The sequence below is a fragment of the Lolium perenne genome, chromosome 4 (genome assembly GCF_019359855.2).
Source record: "Lolium perenne isolate Kyuss_39 chromosome 4, Kyuss_2.0, whole genome shotgun sequence".
Taxonomy (NCBI): domain Eukaryota; kingdom Viridiplantae; phylum Streptophyta; class Magnoliopsida; order Poales; family Poaceae; genus Lolium; species Lolium perenne.
This window is the reverse complement of record NC_067247.2, coordinates 28,129,287-28,152,576: the sequence shown is the minus strand read 5'-3', so window position 1 is coordinate 28,152,576 and position 23,290 is coordinate 28,129,287. Positions and strand designations below refer to the sequence as shown.

The 23,290-nt window shown below is 42.8% G+C and overlaps 1 protein-coding gene across 1 annotated transcript; it reads left to right on the top strand.

The window, feature by feature from the left end:
* Positions 1 to 3,727: 3,727 nt before the first annotated feature.
* On the top strand, positions 3,728 to 15,267 carry LOC127292011 (ubiquitin carboxyl-terminal hydrolase 26). The gene is made up of 15 exons (XM_051321357.1): positions 3,728 to 3,945; positions 4,101 to 4,243; positions 4,376 to 4,975; positions 5,309 to 5,564; positions 5,686 to 6,371; positions 7,721 to 7,829; positions 8,027 to 8,208; positions 8,664 to 8,939; positions 9,044 to 9,251; positions 10,110 to 10,181; positions 10,757 to 10,990; positions 12,575 to 12,838; positions 13,830 to 13,971; positions 14,060 to 14,239; positions 14,931 to 15,267. The coding sequence occupies exons 2-14, from the start codon at positions 4,158 to 4,160 to the stop codon at positions 14,173 to 14,175; spliced, it is 3,231 nt and encodes a 1,076-aa protein (XP_051177317.1). The 5' UTR covers positions 3,728 to 3,945; positions 4,101 to 4,157; the 3' UTR covers positions 14,176 to 14,239; positions 14,931 to 15,267.
* The last annotated feature ends 8,023 nt before the right edge of the window (positions 15,268 to 23,290 follow it).

Sequence of the window (23,290 nt, the reverse complement as noted above, 5' to 3'; positions counted from 1 at the left end):
CTAAAGGTCATTTCAAAGTTTTAACACCCAAAATGATGAACTAGTCCTAATTCATCAGCTTGGGTGGAATTTCAATCCCTTCGACAAGTTCTATCAAAATGTTCTAAGTTTTCCCAGATTTTACATACATAAATACAATGCACATATCTATTTTCCTATTATTGTAGCCTTTAAACTGGGAGGATATTAATGTAGGCATGTCCATTCACTATGTAGTTTTAAGTCAAAGCATCTCCACTCGAACCTGGCAAAAATATGAGATCTCTAGAAGACATTAATGTCATTGAGAGAAACCGGGACCCAAATAAATAAATGCCAAATTCACAAGTCCTCTGATGCCACAACTTCAAGAACAATTGTGAAATCATGGCTCTTCCCGGTGTACTGTCCATTCCATGACACATTTCCTTGAATTCCACATGCCATATTGACTCTACCATCCCTAACACTGGTCACTAAGTCCAATCTGATCAAAAAATTCTTCCATATAAAATGCATACAAATATACAATCTATGCTCCCTAGCATGTCTCGCTGATAGCAACAACTTCGTGTGTACCAACTCATTGGGGCTCCAAGTGCGGAGTATTGTAGCAAGCATCTCTTTCCCACAAGGATGACTCGAGAGTTTATATCGAATTCTCGGGGAATTGGTGGAGACATATCTTTTTCTTCTCCTCTTCAATCAACCTACAAAACAAAGTCTTTGCTTTGTGTCCCCAACTCCATCATACGGTTGTCAAGCACACGTTTTTGTATTAGTAAAACTGAAATAAACTTGTAAATAAATAAAGTTAAACAATCTATGACTAGACAAGCAAATTAAAAAACAATAAGATATAGGTCTATTTGGGTTTTTGTTTGTGTTTGATAATAGTAAAAGTATTTTTGTATCTTTGGATTTAATGAATGCAAAAATATAAACGTGATAAAAATGTTGGAAAGTTGTTTCTTATAATAAATAGTGGACTGAGATTCATGGGTTCACTTGACTATTCTCTTATAAGGTGTAATGGACATAAAATAATTCACAAGCAATATAATATTGATGAAATTTCATTATGTGTATGATAAACATTAATATGGGCATCACACCCTATTTTAGAGACGATGTAACACATCTCTCTTATATATACTCCTCTAGAAAGGGAAAACTCCATGCGATCTAGAATTAAGAATAAACAAAGTATAGTCTTTGGTACTTTGACATGGTATTTGAATAACATATGTGCTACCTTGAGCAAACAAGATTATCTTAGTTGTCATTAGATAATTATAACACATGCATTCACTTAATCCCTAGTGAGGTAACAAAAGAAAGGTAAAAACCATAGTGAATCTCAAATTTGTTTCACTATCCAATCATCACAACCATGTTACTCCAACTAATACACAAGTTACCTCCCACACGCCCTCCCATATATGTTGGATCAAAACAAGCACTTAAGAACGGGGTACATAATATGCATCTAGTAATACATCTTACACATAATATAATTCCAATCTCATATATCAACTCATATGATCAAGATCCACCACATAGAAATTTTATAGATGACCATAATCACGTTGGGCAGTTCACATGGTGCTAAATCAATGATAACACACGAGAGAAATAGATCAAGCTACTTCCACAAACCCATAGTCCAGAGGTGGACTACTCCCTCTTCATCATGGGGATGGTGGAGATGTTGAAGAAGGTAGAGATCCCACCGGCGGCGGCTCCGGTGGTGTTCCCCCTCCAATATTCGCTGAATCTGGCTCTGTTTAGGTGTTTCTATGTTTTCGTAGCCTCCTCCCCGGAGAACGCCTCGAGGGTCCTTTTTATAGTCGCTTTTAGGTCAAGACTTCAAGTCTAAGATGAAGGCGGACGACTGACGACCCTCGAGGAGGAAAAGAGCATGGATGGCACGGCCTAGGGTGGGGCCCATGCCACCTACACTCTTTTGGGTCTTCGGGCTCCCCTCCCAAGGTCCAAGTGTTCCACGTCATTGTCTTCATGTAAAAATAATCCTAAAAAAATCACAGATCCATTTAAACTCCATTTAGGTCTCTAAAAGATAAAAATATACAAAATAAAGAACTCCCCTTCTGCAGAGTTATAATCAAAATAAAGGAAATCATTGGTAAATCTCTAAAATCAATAAAACATGGATATAACATTATATAAGTTGCTAATATGTGGGAATATGCATCAATAAACTACAAAGTTCATGCATGCATTTTACATGCATCACTTGCCAACCTCGTTGCTCATTGAGTGACATCAATCTCTTCGTGTCCTCTTCATTGCGAGATCGAAGATACACCGCCCCAAACACACGAATCATCACCTTGGCAAACATAGACACACACTCGAGAGTACTATTTTTGCCAATGCGAAGATACTCATGGATGTATCCCGCTGGAATGACATAGCCAATCATTCACATAGTTGTCGAGAGCACTTTGAGACGAGGTAAAGCCAATCATCCCGGTCGGTAAAAGAAAAGAGAATTTGCCTCGCAAGTTTTAACAATCTTCACGAACAACTCTCTACACATTCGGTATCACCGGTAAAAAAGATTAGGCATGTACATAAGTACCTCAACGAAGTAATCGCGCATGAGCATTTCGTGCCCGAGCACGCGATTCCATAGGGTGCATAGATCGACTGACCGTGGATCCTTTTTCTTCTTTTTGGGGACATTTTTTTCAGTAAAAATCTTAAAAAACAAGTTATTAGAACATCTCTAGCAAAACCCATATAACTAGGCAAACCCTTAAAATAACTAACTTCTAAGGTTTGGAAAAAATGGCCACAACAAATACCGTATAAGTCGACTAACCGGTAATTGTTTATATTCATAGCCCTAGAGGCCATTTCCACGGGGCCCTCTAAACTGGTCGACGGTTGGCGGGAGGGAAGTTTCTACCCTACTGTTGCTGGATTCACCGAATCTAGCCAAATTTTGCTAGAGTTGCCAAAATCCGAGCACGCAGGCGTCCTTGACGAGTCGTCCTCACTAGTTGAATTGACTTGAATCACACGAAATCAGCGGGACGGGTGAGCGGCGTGGCAAGCGGGTAGGCAACACACGGGGTTGGTGGGGCAGACAGAGCACACAACGGCTAGATGCTGCAACCAGCTGCCGGAGGGTGGGTTGGTCAGGCGGCGGAGATGATGGTCGCGTAGAGAAGAAGAGATGGGGAGAAGTGAAGAAAAATAGTGAATTCCACTGTTTACCCTATAGTTGCGTATTTGTGATATACTACCCCATTTAGTGGAACTTTTACAAGAATATCCCATCTAGGAGTTTTTAAACCTGGTTTTACCCCAATTTAGCATTTTGTTTGTTTTTGTTAGATAGGACCGGAGTACTTCGTTGATGTGGTGCGACAAAATGTGTAAATATCGTAGGCCATCATCTACGATTATGTCCAGACTTCTCTTATCTAATTGTTCCATTTCCCATTTCCGTATTGATATTTTTGAAAGTCGGTAATTACCTCATACATTGCCCAATAAATATGCACAAGATATCGAGGGTCCAAATATTATAAAATGCGTAATTTAGATGATTTTTATTGAATGGTAAAAAGACAATTTTTTAACAGGCTGACATGTGGATCTTTAACTGGAATATTCCGTTATACAGTGTCCTTTCGCAGGGTGTGATGTACAAGAGCATTTTGAAGCATTAAATCGTGTTTTAGGATTCTATACGGGGTCTGACTCAATCGGACGCTGGGGGCAACTCCCTCCCATCGTGTGGCAACAAACTACTCCTACTAGTCCGCCGGAACGCGATCCCTAGTCCCTTCCTCTCCCCACTTCCGGACCTAGAGCTGCCGCCGACGCCCAACTCCGGCCCCTCCGCCTCCCACGCCTCCACCGTCCTTCCCCTTCTCCCCCGCCCCACCGGACTGCTGCCGTCTCCACCCCGTTCCAGTCCGTCAATTTGAGGTAAAGCTAGGTTTTTTTCCCCATCCAGCGATCGATTCTCTTTGTCAAATCGATCCCACTAGGGAGGAAGGAAGGGGACCTTCACGGTTTCTTGGTAGATCCGCCCCTCCTTCCGCCCGGCCTCGGCTAATGCCCTAGCTTCTGTTGTCCCGCAGCAGGGGGAGGGCGGCGACGGCGAGCTCTGATTAATTTCGCCTCCAGTTGATGGTACAATGAGCGGCCACAACACCCGCAACAAGAACAAGCGGCCACGGGCCAACGATGACTCTTCCGCTAGCCCCTCCCGCGCCGTCCTCAAGTATGTGCTACCGCGCATTGCCTTCTTTCTTCCCTTTGGGTAGATTCGCCAGAGTTGAAAAAAAATAACTTTCAGGTTGCAGTGTATGTTCTCTGTTTCTAATGTGTCTTCGCTTGGGGGTGCTGCCTGCAGGAGGATACATTCCTCGGGCGCCGTTACGCCGGACGACATCCGGCAGCTCTACAACATCTGCAAGCCGCTCTGCCAGGGCTGCCACGGGAACACCAAGGACTCGCCCAACTGCTTCTGCGGGCTGGTCCCCGCTGGTGCCGGCGGAGCCAGGAAGGCCGGTCTATGGCAGAAACTCAGCGAGCACGTCCGTGGCCTCGGCCCCGACCCGTCCAAGGACCTTCGCGAGTCCACCGAGACACCCGCCGGGTTGACTAATCTCGGCGCCACATGCTACGCCAACAGCATACTCCAGTGCCTCTACATGAACACCTCCTTCCGCGCAGGCATCTTCTCTCTGGAGCCAGACACCTTGGAGAAGCACCCTGTTCTCGACCAGCTTGCCCGGTTGTTTGCGCAGCTGCACTCCAGCAAGATGGCTTTCATCGACTCGGCGCCTTTTATCAAGACGCTGGAGCTCGACAACGGCGTCCAGCAGGACAGTCACGAGTTCCTCACCCTGTTTCTGTCTCTGCTCGAGCACTCGCTCAGCCACTCCAAGGTCCCTGGCGCTAAAGCTATCGTGCAGCATTTGTTCCGTGGGAGTGTGTCGCATGTTACCCGGTAGGCAAATACCCCAGATGCATTTCCAAACCACATTTTGCTAGTCCTTTCAAGGTTGAATTTGGGAATGGAAGGGAACTGAACCTTTTCTTTTTTGCTTCTGGAGGGTTTTACATTTTCAAGATTATTATTGCAGTGTGCTGTCTTTTTGTTCTCTCATATCAAGTCTTCTGTACTTGCTTCATTATTTTGTATGATCTGGTGCTTACTGCTTAGATGAGCTATTGTGCTCAGGCAGAAACTGTGATTTTGTTACCTAAGTAATATGACATGCTTATTCATTGTACTGCTTAATTTTGTGGAGAAACTGATGTCAGACATTTTATGCTTAAGGTGTTCAATATGTGGAAGGGATTCTGAAGCGTCTTCAAAAATGGAAGACTTCTATGAACTGGAGCTGAACATTAAAGGTTTAAGCAGTCTAGAAGAAAGTTTGGACGACTACTTGAGTGTGGAGGCGCTGAATGGGGATAACCAATACTCCTGTGAGGCATGTAAGAAAAGGGTGGATGCCACTCGGTGTATAAAACTTCGCTCGCTCCCTCCTGTTGTTAATTTTCAGCTCAAGCGTTATGTCTTCTTGCCAAAGGTGATATACCCTGCTCTGAAGCTACTCCATAGTTTTTTTCTCCATAGATTCCTTCCACTTCTGTCTTGTGTGCTTTCTCTCTTTTTGTGCAAGATCTTTTTCTAACTTATTTCATCCCCAGACAACAACGAAGAAAAAGATATCTTCAGCATTCAGTTTTCCGGGGTGCTTAGATATGGGAAAGCGGTTGTCAGACCCTTCATCTAATTACACCTATGACCTTGCTGCTATTTTAATTCACAAGGGTAGTGCTGCCAATAGTGGGCACTATGTGGCACATATAAAGGATGAAAGTAGCGGTCAGTGGTGGGAGTTTGATGACGAGTGTGTATCCAAACTTGGTTCTCATCCTTTTGGTGAAAAGCCAGGCAAGTCATCTGACAAAGCTGAACAGAAATCTCAAGGTACTTCTACAGAAGGTTCTGTTTCAAATGGCAGTAACAATCATGAGGCTGCATCGACTTCTGCTATGGGAGAGATGTTTTCTTCCACAGATGCTTACATGTTAATGTACAAACGTTCAAGTAAGGATGACAATGGTGTTGAAAGCAACAATACTGTGGAAGCCAATACTAGTTCACTCCCACACCATTTTGTGGATGAAATTGGTGCGTTGAATGCATCATATGTAAAGGAATGTGAGGAGTACAAAAGTAAGAAAGATAGCTTTTTGGCCTCTGTAACAGAGAGGCGCCAGGAAGTAAAATCTATTCTGACAGAAGCACCTGCTACTCCAGACGATGATTCTTATTTTTGGATTTCAGCAGACTGGCTTCGCCAATGGGCAGATAGTGCTACCCCTCCCTCGTGAGTTCCCTAGAATTCCTTTTTATTTGTTTCCTTCATATTTGAATGCTTTATTACAGTGTCACGACAATAAAATCCATGCAAGTGTGTCTTCCTCAGTTCTCTTGAGGCTGTGACCATGTTGTACTGTTGTAATGTTCTCTATTAATAGTGTTGTTTCTAGCTTGTCATGGCCCACACATCTGCTGAATGATAAATAAAAGATGGGCATTAAATTGCATATGCTGCAATTAAGTATCTGAGACAGAATAACGAGTAGTCTCCAGGGTACCGACTCATGGACTAGTCACACGACTAGTTGAGGTTTTTGGTTGGAACACAAGTACTGACTCATAGACTAGTCTTGACTAGTGGAACAACTCTTATTCCTTCTGATTACGTCTGTTATATTTTACATTTATTTATTGAACGGACACACCAACCCTCATAGTAGATTATAGTCTTCGTAATGTCATCATCTGTCTGTACTGCTAGGTTTAATCTATGCTTGGATCATTAACTTGGAAGAAGCGGCTTAGTCTTGTAGTTAACATCAGCTATTGCTAGTTGCTAATATTGTCCATTTTTAAGCTCTTGGTTAGATGATTAGATCAGATTTTCATTGAATGTACATATATTTTTGGTTGGTTAAAACAAGACTTTGGCCATTCATGTGACTCAGATTTGATGTCATTAGATTTGTATTAAAAATAATACTTCACGATTGCGATTTTGCATCATATTAACCATATAGTAGTGAACTACTTGTTTGTCAAAGCTCTGCCTTAACTTTTAACCAATCAAAATAAGCCTTATATATATCTAGACAGAGGAAGTAGTATGAAAGTGGTCTACTCTCTTCTGTACGTCTAAGAAAATTTCAGCATCGTATGTCTGAGCTTGAGCACATTTACCAAATTACTGGTAAATCGACCAGAAGTATATTTTACATTGCATGTTTACACAATTCATGATCAGTAACGAGAAGCAAACCGTGAACGAATTAAGCTCAAGTCTAGAATGTAATGATAGTGAACCATTTTGGCGCACAATAGTTTTGTGGAACATGTGTTCTCCGTGATATAAGTGCTATATGTGGCGATTCTCTAGATTTCCCTGCTGAAAATTTTGTATGGCTACACCTTGCCAGGGTTGTTCAAAATCGGGTTATGGTCAAACCGTAGTTCATTTTTTGAACTAGATTAGCAGCTATGTTGATGAAGGAACATGAACTACACAGCTTGCCGCTGGGTTTCACCTGAAACTGTTTTTGGACAGCCATACTACTCTTTGTTGCACATATATTCTTCTCAAAAGATGTAGTCTCAATCTCAAGATATCCTTACTACCGCTTCATTTTGGTTCTGCAGTTCCATTGACAACAGTCCAATTCAATGTGAACATGGAAAGGTTCCAGCATCTAAAGTCACATCGATGAAGCGATTGTCGGCTAAAGCTTGGGCGAATCTACTTTTCAAGGTAAGAAATTGCTCCACTTGTATTCATTTCTAAGAATCGTTCCCTCAGATTGTTCCAGAGTTATGTTTGCTATTCGTGAGAATGTCTTACTTCAATTATTTGCAAGAACACTATGTTTTGTGCCCAGTTCTGAACGTCTAATGCTACTGGAATCTTCTTGGTGAATATTGCTTACATTTTTATTGGAAATATACTAGTATGGAGGAGGACCAACACTCAGCAAGGATGATGCTTGCATGGAGTGTCTCAAGGATGGAGCAAAAACTGCAGTGTCTGCTGATGTCTATCGTGATCGAAAAGCATCATTAAAAAATCTTGCAGAAGCAGCGCTTGCAGGAAGTATTCCTGAAGGTCCTTCTAACTTTGTTTCGAAGGCATGGTATGGAAAGGACATCCTTGTCTCAGTTTTTCTCCTCAACTGCTGCCTTTGTAGAGCTATTTATATATAACTACACTATTCTGCTTATATTCCTATCCAATTTGTGTTTCATTGTAGTGATGTACTATAGTGTGTCTATGTAAGAATTCTTATCTGCGATTCCACTAACAAGAGTCATGTTTAAAGTTTGTATCTTTGTGTTTACCTTTTACCTTTTAAAGGTTGTTGCTCAATGTAAATTTCTTTTACCTTTTAAAGGTTGTTGAAACCACTATCTAACATGTTATATTATGCTATGCCCTGGTAATATGTTTCTTGTAGATGGACAATGCATTTCCACTGTGTTATCAATCATCATAGTTTTTTTTATTGAGTTTACCTAAGTATGTCTGGCAGTTGTTTTATGAATTTTACACTCCAGTCTTATACTGATCTGCTTTCCTGGTTGCTCCCAGGTTGACCCATTGGTTGCGAAGGAAAAATGTGGATATCAATTCTGATGCTGATAATGGACCAACAAGTGCTCTAAGATGCAGCCATGGGAATCTTCTTCCAGAGCATGCTCCTGGGGCAAAGCGGGTATCTGTGCCGGAGAGCCTGTGGATGTTTCTATATGAAACCAGCAGTGCAAGGAAAGCTGACGATATTGTGACTTTTCCATCAGATTGTCAACCATGCGAAATTTGTGACCAGAAATTGTCAGTTGTCGCTTCTGTGGAGGATAATCTTAGGTGAGCAAAGAATACAAAAGATTTCTTAATGTGATATAATGGGTTGTTCACTTGAAGTTTATCTTTGATATTAATATTCTTTTGGCACGGTATTAATCTCTCAGAGCGGTGAAACTGAAGCAAAGACAGAGACACGAAAAGTTAATATCTGGTAAAGGCTTAGCACTTCACCCTGGGGAAAAATATTATTTGGTTCCTTCCTCATGGTTGTCGGAATGGAGATCTTACATTACAGCGACTGGAAAAAATGTTTCGTCATTACCCGAGCCTCAAAGTCTTGAAGCTGCTATAAATTCACTTAAATGTGAGAAGGTAAACTAACTCTGTCTCGGTTTTGCCGACTAGTCCTGCACGTGTGTTTTGTTCTGAAAAGGCCAGAAAAGACTACATCTCTAGTATGTAAACTCGTAGATGGCTTGAAGTTAACTTGCTATTCTCCTATTGTGAAATCATTAGATGATTATTAGTATTTTTTTTTTGTAAAGCATTGGTGGAGATATCATTACATTATGACCTGTGAGCAGACTCATGGTAGAAATTGATTGCCAGGATAATCTGGGCAAGGATTTACACGTTTTGCACCGAATAAATGATTTTTAATCCACCGGTAAGGAAGTGTGATATACTGCTATACCAGTTTGGTTCACTGAGTGAGGTCCAACAGTCGTACATATATAATGCTGTCCTTATATATGTCTCCCAGTGAATTACTGTAGAAATATAACAATTCTACAAAAGCAAGGCTAGATGCTTGAATGGGATAATCATCCTTAGAGGGCACAAATATAAGCACGCATCATAATTACCTTACAATTTGTGGCATCACACATGTTTGCTTCTCTTACTTAGTTGATGTAATAGTAAGAATTCAAAATTCACAGTAAGTTTTATTATCATATTGTGTCAATGTGTGGTTTTGCTAGAGTGTTGTGAAGGTTTAGTTTGGTACTAAGTGATATGTTTAGCATAGGTCTGTATCCCCTTTAATTGATATATGTCTGGTGGGTAACTGATGCATGGTTGTTTTTCATTTTCATATGTTTAGCATAGGTCTGTATCAGACTCCATTTATTTTGCCGACTGTAATTTGCAATATCGGTACCTTTGATCTCTAGTTATTTGGCATAAACCGTATACTATTTCTTGTTGATTATCTTGGCCATTTTTCAGCATTCAAGATTATTGCAAAGGCCTTTGGATCTAGTTTGCAAGCGTGGGAGCATCACTCAGAAAACATCGAATGTAAGCTCTTCTTTTTCAGAACTTCTCTTTTCTACCTCTCCTCTCTCTCCTGTAACTTCAAGATACTTGTAGCCTGTGTGCAGTATGACCTTACTATATGTGTGCCCTTCAGCTACTTTCATGTCACCCCTTGTTTTTAAAATTTATTGTCTGTTTGGCAGTAGTGCTCATTGGGCCAACTTGCTTCGGGGAGTGAAATTACAATGGCGACTCCCAGATTGAAAACTTGAGCTCCAGCCTTTTAGTTCAGATGCACGTGTGGATATTCCCTATGATGTTCTGTTCCTCATTCAAATATGAGACATCAGTTTTCAAACTACTATTTTTTTGTTTCTTAAAGTTTGTATGGATCTGTTGAGGCAAATCTAATGAAGATGTAATGAATACAAATGCATTGTGATACTAGATAGAAAATATGAAGCCCTCACACAATTGTGTTAGTTGCTTTCCACTGCTGCTGCATTTGTCCAACAATCTTTAATTTGGGCCCTTATTTTGTTGATATGTGGCATTGCAAGATGAAAACAAATAGTCTGGATATAGTGCACTAACTATGTTATTTGTTTTGTTTTCAGACTGATGGATTAGCAATCATCTCAGCATCTGATTGGATGTCATTTTGTGAGGAGTGGAATGTAGCACATGCAGATGGTACATGTGCTGAAATTGTTTTGAGCAAAAGCTCTCAAGATAAACTGCACGAGTCACCTGAAGCAAGGGTAATGTTGGACGAACATCCAGATCAGTCTATTAATGATGCAAATGGTGATTTGGAGGACAGTACACCCTATGTCAGAACTGATCCTGAGGTAAACAAAATGTTCTTGAGTCAATATATGCTGTGCTAAGAGGTAGATATCACCTTCTTTACAATAATTGATTTGCATGGTTGGTTGACCATAATGTACCTATGTTAATATGTCTAATTATCAGATGGGCAACACATCACCATACAGGTTTGCACACTTGATTAGTTAAAATATAAGAATGGGAACAAGTAAGCAACAGCACTACCATGAACAGTTAATGAACAAGAAACTGTATCAATAGAAGTTGGAGCAAACTAATAGCATTTGCCATATTATTGAATGAAATTTGAAGAATGCTATTGATGTCGAATAAAATAGACCATGGATCAATGCTCTTCTTTCACGCGGGTTAGTCCTGATGAAATTATGTTACAAGAATTAAAAGCAATTCTGCCTTGTTAGTATAGTATCATGTGAAGCAAACAATGGTACTACATCATTCTTTTTCAACAGCTGTCCTATAAATCATCTCAAGTCGCAGCTGTGAAAGCCTAGAATCTTGATTCTTATGCTTCACAGATGAGCTTAATTGATTAGGTTCAAGTTCAGATCTAAGGCTTTAGCTGAGTGGTGTTTACCAGAAAGTTTTGAAGGCAATCACCCGTTGCGCGAGTCCCAAATCTCTTCCATAGGGTGGTAAGAGGGGCGAATTGCCATACTGATTACTGTAGAAGGGAGGTGCGATAGTGAAGCGTCTTAAAGAATATTGGCAGGAGTCTGAATGCTAGGTAGACCGGGCAGATCACATGTAGCTGCTGCAGTGGGGCAGGTGAAAACAGGGGTATCGTGTTCTCGATAGGGGAGGTGCACTGAGGATAGGAGGTGCTGTTTATAATTTTGTGAGGTTTACTCTTGTGTTCGGGCGATCTGGACATAAGAGCCAACCGTAGATCTGAACTTTGTTCGGAACGTATGATACCCATGGGCACAGACTTCTGGCCTGGCGAGCTGGGTGGGCTTTGCAAGCACCCTTGTTGAAGATGGAAGTGTTGTTAAGTAGGCACCGGCTGTTCGGTTCATATGACAGCTCGACAGCCTGCAAAAAAGAGCAATGGGCAAGCTGTTCTGCGGGTGCTGCATTAATTAGTTGTGCACGCAGGTTTTGTTCCAGTCCATCATGAAAATCTGGCTGACAAAAGCAGAGGGATTGAGGTCGTGGGTGAGAGGGGGGAGGCCAACTGCTAAGGGTTCAGGCAACAGCCATATGTCTAGGCGGTAGAATTTAGAACGACTGTTATGAAGGGCACACTGGGTATTTTGGTAGAGAGTGTCAAAGTGTTCATGTATGTCAGAGGATAGAAGGTTTAGTTGTTACTATGAGGGAATTGGAAAGGAGAGTGATGGATGAGCAAATGTTACCAAGGTAGGTGTGGGAGTACCAGAGTAGTTTGTGTAGGCTAATTTAGGAGGTGTGTATTTTGGATATGAATGTTTTTTATTGCGAAGATAATTTTCCAGAAAGTTAATATTCCTGTAGTACTTGATTTAAATCCAGCGTTACTTTCAAGCAATTGAAGACTTGCACATATATGATGCACTTCCCCATATTTCTTCCTAATTCTACTTCTGAATTTTGTATGCCAGGTTTGTGAAGAATGTATTGGGGAAATAGAGAGCTGTGCATTGGTGGAGAAACTCAATTACCAGGACGAAGATATTCATGTTTATCTGGTGCGTGGTAAAGAAGCACCAAAATCAATTAGAGAAGCATCTTCAGCTGTTCCTGTTCCAGATCGTCGGACTTCAAAGCGTTCCCGGAGAACAACCACAGGGAACTCAATCAGTTTGAAAGTCTCTGGTTCTACAACAGTCTATCAGTTGAAACTCATGATATGGGAATCTTTAGGGGTATGTCATGCACATCGAAGATATTATTTACGCAAACAGCCAAACAACTGTTTATTTGCTCATTGTGTTCCAGAAAAAAAGAAGAAAACATTAGAATTCAAGAAAATGACTTTACAACTTAATTCTGTTTCAACTGAAAGAGGTTTTCTGAATTAGTATCTGATGTGAATCTTGCTTTAAAGTTAAAACCCTTCTGGACTGGAGAGGCCTTTTTTAATGCTATTGTTTCAACAGTTAATCCTTTTCGAGAAAACGCAAAGGACTCTTTGCGTTTCATTTCAACAGTTAATCCTTGCGGTTCAGTAATTTGATCTGTCAAAAAAAATTGAACTTAAAACTTAAGCTTAACATTGTTAGCTGCAATCAACAAGTACCAGTGTGATTGGTCCCAGTTAAAAGTACTGGTGCTTTCTGTTGGCATCGTACCATTGTACCATCATAGTGGAGTACTGGAGCTATAGTTTGCACTTGCTATCAGAAATATATTGCCACCTTTTTTCAACAGCTTAGCTTTTGGGTTAACAGGTAAGTGCATGCAATTCAAAATGGCATCGGAGTCTTTATTTCAAGACCTGGCCAATGCACTACTAATAAAAATAGCTGCGGCTTACATCGTTCCCATTAAGGTCTTGATGAGCCTAGATGTGTGGGGAGTTTAGGAATTTGGAGCCACCTTCCCCCAACAGCATAAGTTTTGGGTTAACTGGCGGCGCATGCAGTTCAATACTTGTGTGATCACCGATTTGATTTCATATTACTGGCAAGTCAATCGACAAATAACTCAGTGTTCACCTAAGGGGGATACAATTTTTTCCAGATAATTGTTCAACTGTGCAAGAAGTAATCATATATGTACTCATGCTATAATCGTTTGCTTTCTCTCCAATTTATTTAAAGGATGACATGCACCGGTTGCTCTTATGTCTAGGTGCTGAAATCTTGCTTTGTTATGTTTTAATCGTGGTCCAAATATTGCTGTTGTCATATTTAGATTGTTAAGGAGAACCAGAAGCTTCATAAAGGCCCTCTTGAGATTGAAGATGATTTTGCTACTCTTGCTGATAAAACCATTTTCCCTGGGGATGTTTTATGGGTCAAAGACTCTGAAATGTTTGAGAACCGTGACATTGCAGGTGAAGTAACAATTACTGAGATTTGATATCCCTGAAAACATGTGATTGCTGACTGTATATTTTTTTTTGCTTTCATACGATATTGCAGATGAAATTTCAGGTCAGAAGTCTGATGTACTACCGGCTGAGGAAGGCTTTCGTGGTACACTGTTGACATCAAGTGTATCAACTCAGCTTTGTCAGGACATAGCATTGAGTGAATGAGTTCTCATCCCACCTAAGTAGGCAGACCTGTATTCGCATCGCCGCTGGTGACACTTGCTTAGAGGTGATCAAAATCTCCGCTCGATGTTTCTTTGTTTTTCTTAATAAACATCACAGACTAAAAAACTGTTGGCTTTCTTTCCATTTACTACGTTGTTCAACAATGGCTAGTTTGAGCGGGAGCTCAAACAAACCTAAGTTGGCGTTTGTGCTTGCTTCTAACTTGAGCTCAGCGTGGACAAAACTTGAGTAATCTAGAGCCAAAGCTTGTTAACATGAGAAAATATAATGCTATCTCATATGGAAATTTAGTAAGCTGGAATAAGTGTATGTGGGCTGTTAATAAACAATGTTGACTCATGTATGAAAATTCCATATGTTTGACAAAGATGCCCAGCTCCCAGAATAAGGATCTGGATCTCGTTAGGCTTGTTTGCTCACTCTGCTAGGGCTTGAACAAGTTGAACTCAAATAGCTCGTCTAGCTTGCTCTGTTTTAACAGGCCTAACTAGATATGCAGCATGTATATGCACAGGTCTCATGATTATGACTTCTTTTGCGAATTATTAAGCTCTAGCTTCTATCTGTGCTTGGTCTAACTTCTGTAGCTACCAGCAAACTTTCTGGACGAACTTGATTCTACATAAGTGCTCACGAGTTTACCTTTCGACCCTTTATGTTGTCCATTTTGAAGGCCCTGTGTCTCCTTGAAGAAAAATACTCGGTTACTAACTTATGTTCTCTCTTGTACCTAGGATTCTGAGTGCATTGCTGTTCTCTCTTGTACCTACGATTCTGAGTGCATCCTTGGGTCTCATGGTGGGTTTCTGCTAGCCGAGGCTGAATTCTTTTGTCTATGGTTATCTCCGTGCTTTGTCTTCTCAGTCTGTTGTATCCCAGGCAATGTGAGGGTAGAAAGAGGAAGAAATAGATGTAATTACTTTTCAGGTAGTTAACTATTTTCTGGGTAGCCTTGTTTTATTTTGTCGCGACAGCTATTGGGAATTTCACTGTACCTGATGTGGGACGACCATGTTGATGTTTGGCCAACTGAGACCAACACTCTGTAGTGCAGTTAGTAAGCTGCCTTTAGTTTTTGTATATTCAGGTCAGTGGTAAGTCCAACATATCAACCAAGCCAGTTTACTTTGAAACGCCGTGTGGACTGATATGTTGGACTTACATAGTGGTTTGTGATGCACCTCACGTACTATCATTGCCATCGAAATAATATGTTGGACTTGTCACGTGCGCGGCTGCCCTCTCTCTCCTAGTGAATGCACGCGCCTCTCCTGAACAAAACAAAAAAAATCCCTCACTCAGCGCCCCCTGTAACCTCCCTCAACCTCCTCTCTCTCTCCCACCCCCAGCCTCGCTGGCTGCCCAAGCCCCTCTCTGCTTGCCGGCGCACACCTCTCCCTCTTGAAACCCTCAGGGCGATGTCTCCTGTCATAGCTAACCCTAGCTACCTACTAGCCTGATGGCCGCTGTCGACCACGATGTGTCCTGGCCTCCACGGGCACATCGCGTGGTTGCTGCACGCTGGCGACATTGATCCCTTTTCTCTATTTCCTTGATGTTGCAACCACCAATTGATATTTCGAAGCACATTAAGTTTGGGCATTTATTCGGTCCTCCTTTCTGGACATGTAGTTCGTTTCAGTCTCTGCTTTACATTTTCTATACATGCCTGCAACGCCAGATAAGCTTATTAGGTTGTCCCACCATCAGATTGGTCTCCTGTACGACATCCCATAAATATAAATACTAGCCAATGGCTTGCAAGGAGATGCCCCCAGAAATGTCTCTCACCCATCTCCTGGAGATGAGCGCCTAGGGTTGAGTTGTGTATTTAGGTTTGCTCTCCTCCGGCTCCCTCCTTATATAGGTCAGCTCTCACATGGGCTTGGGCAAAACTGTTTAACGTGTTCTAACATTCAGTTTGTCTAGAAGTACCCTAAACATTAACTTTGCCAATTGCTCCTAATTCCCTTTCCAAAGTTAAAAAAATCCGAGAGTTAAGTTCAGAGCTTGCTTGTACATTCTTCAGTGTGTTTTCCATTTATATGGCACTGTTTTTGAGTTGGATGTCTGAATTCCCTTCAAAGCTAAACAATGATATATTGACAGAACAATGTGCATACTGCAGTCGTAACGCATGCATTTAAAAGTTGAGAGAGTTTCTGCCTGACTTGGATTTATAAATACAATCAAGTTTACACGTCACAGTAACTCTCAAACTCACAAACAAGTTGACTAGTTGTATCCTTATGGTTCCTGCAAGCTAGTTCTGGGACAAGTTTAATTTGTACTAATTTGCAACATAACAAGTTACAAGATGTTGGTTTCACTGTCAGTTCCTTTCTTCCTAAACACAAAAAACATCATCCTTGACAGAGTACACACACATATATAGTACAACTGATCGATGTAGTGTAGCAACTAGCAAACAAGGTCATGTGATTTCTAATACAAGAAGGGGAACTCTTTTTCCATGTCCCACTCCGGTTCTGGCTGCTGCGCTCCCTGGTTGATCAACTCTTGGCGTGCCTCCATCACCAAGTCTTCTAAACACTTCATGTAACCGTCTAGGTCCTCGTTGGGGTCAGGCGCGTTGGGCAAAGCGGCTCTGATTCCCTCGTCGTCTATCAGTGGGCGGCACATCTCGAACCTCCACTTGTTGAAGTCGTCGTGGGCGCTCTGTGGCTCCGGCGCGATCGGCGGCGGAATAATGAAGCTGGGGAACTCCGCGGGTTCTATGCTCTGGAAGAAGCTGTGATCTTCCCTCTCCGGTTCTGGCTCGGCTGCATTCTTCCGGACAGCTTCTGCGGCGATGTTCATCACGTACTCCTCGTAGCACTTCATGTAGCCCTCAAGATCCTCCATCGGGCCGGGCGCGTTGGGAATAGCATCTCTGAATCTGATTCTCTCGTCGATCATCGCTTCCCAGTACATCGGGTCCTCCATGTCGATGCTCTCCGGCTCCGATGCCATGGCGGTCGGTGGGTGCTCCTCGGTTAGCCGCCGCAGCGCGCTCGGCTTAGAAGAATCGTCAGGGTAGTCACCGCCGTCCGCGGCCTTCCTCTTCCTGGAGTCGATGACAGGATCGGAGTACACAGGCACGCCGTGAACCGGCGTCGCCGACGTGGTTGATGTTGACGCCGTCGTGTGCTCTCGAGGCGTGCGGTAGACCTTGCAGAGCACGAGGTCGCTGTCTCCGTGCTCCTCCGTCGAGAGGCCGTACTCCTTCATGCGCCACCCCAGCCTCTCGATGCGGCCGTCCGTGCCCTTGATCGCCTGTACGAAATCCTGCACGTAGCCGCCGGTTTTGCTGCCTTCCAGTGGAATCTTGCCTTTCTCGGAGTGCCAGCAGCTCTTCCTAGGATCGCCGTCGATCCTGCGCAGCTTCCGGGTCTTCTTCTTGCCGGCGTAGCGCACGGTGGTGTAGAAGAAGTAGGCGTCGTTGTCGTCGCTGTCGCGCACGTGCTGGCGGCCGGAGACGAGGACGTCGGGGACGGCAGAGTAGACGTCTGCGTGGTAGATGAAGCTGGAGACGATGGGCTTACGGGCGATCTCGCCCGCGAGGTAGCGGTCGGTGAGCACGTGACCGGCCGGAGCGGCGTAGCCTGTATCCATGGCTAATCGGCGAGCGTGGTCGAGTAGAGAGCTAGGGTTTGAAATGTGTGTGGAGATCTCAGCGCGTTTGCCTAGGTTGTGTGCAGAAACTGGATCTCAACCTGCTGGGCGGGCGGCTCCTTTTATCGATGGATGGATGCCACGGTGGACTGATGATCCGGCCTGTCTTGCATGCTGCATGTAGAGCTGTTGCCGGTTCCAAACCGATTCGACCTTGGTTAATTAATTTGGACATGGAGACGGGAAAACTATAACTGAATTATGTACTTGTCCAGCTTAATTAATCCGATTCGTCTAGTAACTCTCAACGAGGAAACGAGATGAACAGCTTAATTATTACGGCATTACGCATGCAGCTTGACTTGGATCGGATGGGAAGAAATTAACACGATCCGTGCGTGGCCATGTACCCCTTGGCAGCTATGGCTTTCTTCCATCAACCAAAACATCGCGTGTCAGAGTGTGTAATCTGTAAAGGATAATTGTTCTTGGCAACTCAAGTTTATGCTCCTGATGAAAGGACCGAAACATCTTGTACCCCTTGGCTACATTTATTCAACTATTTCAGATTTTTTTCCTAATAATAAAAATTACAAATAATTTTTTGAATCACTTAGTGAAGATTATAGATACAAGTGGACAAGTGGTCCATCATTAGGGTATCCTTTACTCTCTTTTGTCCAAGAAAATGAACTAATTTTTTTTTGGACAAAAGACAGTAAAGGGCACTACATTTTTTGGGCAAAAGAGAGTAAAGGGTACCCTAATGATGAACCACTTGCATCACTGGTGGAGTTTAGAGCGAGCCAAAGGGCCGCGACCGTCCTCGCCCTCCCTCACTGGTGCTAGACAAAGATTGTCGTAATAGAGCTTGTTGTAGTAGACGGGCGGAAAATCGTCATGCTAAGATAAGGCCCCAATAGACCAGCACACCAGAGCAGCAACCATCACCAAAGACGAGAGCCATAAATCGGAAGGGCTAGACTTGCAATCAGACCAACTAACACGAACACAATCGGATCCCAAGAGATCCACCGGAAAGATAACTCCACACACCCTCCACCGGTGCTAGGTGCATCGCCGGAACATGGACAGAGCTGACTGACGTAGCCGCCGCCTCACTATCCTAAACAAGACAATGCAAATAACTTAAAAAAGGAACTAAAACCTTTCGCCGGCAAGAGGCTATGGTCCACCACAGCTCCAAGCAGGCAAGGATGGGCATATAGGTGAACACCTAGATTTTCCCTATTATATGTCCATTCGTTGGCGTATATATGCTTTTTCGTTGGGCACATCACAATGCTTAAACCAGTCAAAACACGTATTGGTCAAAATTGTAACACCCAAAGTTCAAGTCCTGGATCCGTTCCTGCCTCCAAAAACCCTCCATGCATCATCGTCTTGTAGCCAATCTATTCGAGTTGGCTGAGGCTGGTGATGCTTGTCTTCAAGCGGTGATGAGTTAGACCTCTGTGAGGGCGCGATGGTCGCTATCGTAACTGTTTAACATCACGGGGCTACACACATAGATGTTCACCACAGAGTTGTCACCGAAACTTCACCAAGACGGTGACCTTATCGTCGAGGTCTGAGAATACAATGTGATCACGCTTCATGTGGTATCACGCATTGGTATCCATACACTATGATGTATCTGTAGGGATTCGTAGCATAGAAAACAAAAATTTTCCTACCGCGAGAACGCAATCCAAGCCAAGATGCAATCTAGAAGACGGGAGCAACGGGGGGATGAACGAGACTAACCCTTGAAGATTTCCAAAGCCTACAAGAGGAGGCTCTCGTTGATGCGGTAGACGATCACTTGCCGCTTTCAAAAGCGCGTAGAAGATCTTGACGGTGCCACAATCGGGCAGCACCTCCGTACTCGGTCACACGTTCGGTGTTGATGAAGACGACGTCCTTCTCCCCGTTCCAGCGGGCAGCGGAAGTAGTAGCTCCTCCTTGAATCCCGGCAGCACGACGGCGTGGTGGCGGTGTTGATGGAGATCTCCGGCGGAGCTTCGCTAAGCGTTTGCGGGAGAGGTGGAGGAGGGGGCGGCTAGGGTTTGGGGAGAGGGGGTGGCCGGCCACTAAGGGGTGCGGCCAAGGTGGCTTTGTTGTGGCCGGCCCCCTCCCCTTGTCCCTCATTATATAGGTGGAACACCCAAGAGTTGGTCTACAAGTCTTCGGATAAGACCCCAAACCAAAATCTTCCATATGACATGAAACCTACCCAAGGTGGGATTCCCACTTGAGGTGGGATTCCCACCTTTCCTTGGGAGGGGGTGGCCGGCCACCTTGGTGGAGTCCACCTGGGACTCCACCCTTCTAGGGTTGGCCGGCCAAGCTTGGTGGAGTCCCTCCGGGTCTCCACCTTCCATAGTGATTTATTCCAGACTTTTCTAGAACCTTCTAGAACCTTCCATAAATGCACCGGATCATTTTCAAACTTATAAAATGACTTCCTATATATGAATCTTATTCTCCGGACCATTCCGGAACTCCTCGTGATGTCCTGGATCCCATCCGAGACTCCGAACAAAACTTCGAACTCCATTCCATATATTCAATATCTACTAATACGACATCAAACCTTAAGTGTGTCACCCTACGGTTCACGAACTATGTAGACATGGTTGAGACCTCTCTCCGACCAATAACCAATAGCGGGATCTGGAGATCCATAATGGCTCCCACACATTCAACGATGACTTAGTGATCGAATGAACCATTCACATACGATACCGATTCCCTTTGTCACGCGATATTTTACTTGTCCGAGGTTTGATCATCGGTATCTCTATACCTTGTTCAACCTCGTCTCCTGACAAGTACTCTTTACTTGTACCGTAGTATGTGGTCTCTTATGAACCTTTCATATGCTTGCAAGCTTATTAGATGACATTCCACCGAGAGGGCCCAAAGTATATCTATCCGTCATTGGGATGGACAAATCACACTGTTGATCCATATGCCTCAACTCATACTTTCCGGATACTTAATCCCACCTTTATAACCACCCATTTACGCAGTGGCGTTTGATGTAATCAAAGTACCTTTCCGGTATAAGTGATTTACATGATCTCATGGTTGAAAGGACTAGGTAACTATGTATCGAAAGCTTATAGCAAATAACTTAATGACGTGATCTTATGCTACGCTTAATTGGGTGTGTCCATTACATCATTCATATAATGATATAACCTTGTTATTAATAACATCCAATGTTCATGATCATGAAACTATGATCATCTATTAATCAACAAGCTAGTTAAGAGGCTTACTAGGGACTCATTGTTGTTTACATAACACACATGTATCAATGTTTCGGTTAATACAATTATAGCATGGTATATAAACATTTATCATAAACATAAAGATATATAATAACCACTTTTATTATTACCTCTTGGGCATATCTCCAACAGTCTCCCACTTGCACTAGAGTCAATAATCTAGATTACATTGTAAGGTACCTAACACCCATGGCATTCTGGTGTTGGTCATGCTTTGCCCTAGGGAGAGCTTTAGTCAACGGATCTGCTACATTCAGATCAGTGTGTACTTTGCAAATCTTTACTTCTCCATCTTCGATGTACTCGCGAATCGAATGATAACGCAGCTTGATATGCTTCAGCCTCTTGTGTGACCTTGGTTCTTGTGCATTGGCGATGGCACCCATGTTGTCACAATATATGACTAGTGGGTCCAATGCACTAGGAACCACACCGAGCTCTACAATGAACCTCTTCATCCATACCGCTTCTGATGAAGCCTCTGAAGCCGCTATGTACTCCGATTCTGTTGAAGACTTCGCCACCGTGCACTGCTTCGAGCTTGCCCAGCCATCGCAGCACCATTCAATATAAACATGTACCCAGACTGAGACTTAGAGTCATCAGGATCAGTGTTCCAACTTGCATCGGTGTAACTGGTTACAACGAGCTCTTGGTCACCTCCATAACAAAGAAACATATCCTTAGTTCTTTTCAAGTACTTCAGGATATTCTTGACCGCTGTCCAGTGTTCCATTCCTGGATCACTTTGATATCTGCTAGTCAAACTAACAACATGTGCTATATCCGGTCTAGTACATAGCATGGCATACATGATAGAGCCTACTGCCGAGGCATAGGGGATCTGACTCATCCTTTCTCTTTATTTTGCCGTAGCCGGACCTTGAGTCTTACTCAAGACCTTACCTGGTAACATAGGTAAGAACCCTTTCTTACTTTCATCCATTATAAACTTCTTTAGAATCTTATCCAGGTATGTACTCTGTGAAAGCCCTATTAGGCGTCTTGATCTATCTCTATAAATCTTGATGCCTAATATGTACGATGCTTCACCAAGGTCTTTCATTGAAAACTATTATTCAAATAACCTTTTACACTGCTTAATAGTTCTATATCATTCCCAATCAATAATATGTCATCTACATATAATATCAGGAACGCTACAGAGATCCCACTCACATTCTTGTAAATACAGGCCTCTCCATGACACTGTATAAACCCGAAGTCTTTGATCACCTTATCAAAGCGTCGGTTCCAACTTCTGGATGCTTGCTTCAGTCCATAAATTGAACGCTAAAGTTTGCACACCTTGTCAGCATTTTTAGGATCGACAAAACCTTTGGGTTGTACCATATACAACTCTTCCTCAATGTCTCAATTAAGGAACGCCGTTTTGACATCCATCTGCCAAATCTCATAATCGAAAAATGCAGCTATTGCTAACAAAATCCTCACAGATTTTAGCTTCGCTACAGGTGAGAAAGTCTCATTGTAGTCAACACCTTGAATTTGTCGGAAACCCTTTGTGACAAGTCGAGCTTTATAGACAGTAATATTACCATCAGCATCTGTTTTTTCTTTTGAAGATCCATTTATTCTCGACAGCCTTGCGGCTATCAGGTAAGTCTACCAAAGTCCATACTTTGTTATCATACATGGATCCCATTTCGGATTTCATTGCTTCTTGCCATTTGTTGGAATCTGGGCTCATCATCGCTTCTTCATACGTCGCAGGGTCTTCATCATTGTTGTCCACAATCATGACATTTAGACAAGGATCATACCAATCAGGAGTGGCACATTCCCTTGTCGATCTGCAAGGTTCAGTAGCTATCTCATTCGAAGTTTCATGATCATTATCATTAGCTTCCTCTGTTATTGGTGCAGGCGGTACAGGAACAACTTCCGGTACTGCGCTACTCTGATCAACGAGAGAAGATTCAGTAATCTCATCGAGTTCTACTTTTCTTCCAGTCACTTCTTTGGTGAGAAATTCTTTCTCAAGAAAGGTTCCGTTCTTAGCAACAAAGATTTTGCCTTCGGATTTGTGATAGAAAGTGTACCCTATAGTTTCCTTAGTGTATCCTATGAAGACGCATTTCTCCGCTTTGGGTTCTAGCTTGTCCGGTTGTAACTTTTTTACATAGGCTTCTCAACCCCAAACTTTAAGAAACGATAGC

What these genes read in the sequence shown, in the direction of transcription:
- LOC127292011 (XM_051321357.1), top strand. Translation starts at nt 4,158, where the DNA reads ATGAGCGGCCACAACACCCGCAACAAGAACAAGCGGCCACGGGCCAAC. An exon ending in ATTCACTTAAATGTGAGAAG is followed by an intron (nt 9,252 to 10,109) that starts GTAAACTAACTC and finishes GCCATTTTTCAG; the next exon opens with CATTCAAGATTATTGCAAAG. An exon ending in TGAGAACCGTGACATTGCAG is followed by an intron (nt 13,972 to 14,059) that starts GTGAAGTAACAA and finishes ACGATATTGCAG; the next exon opens with ATGAAATTTCAGGTCAGAAG.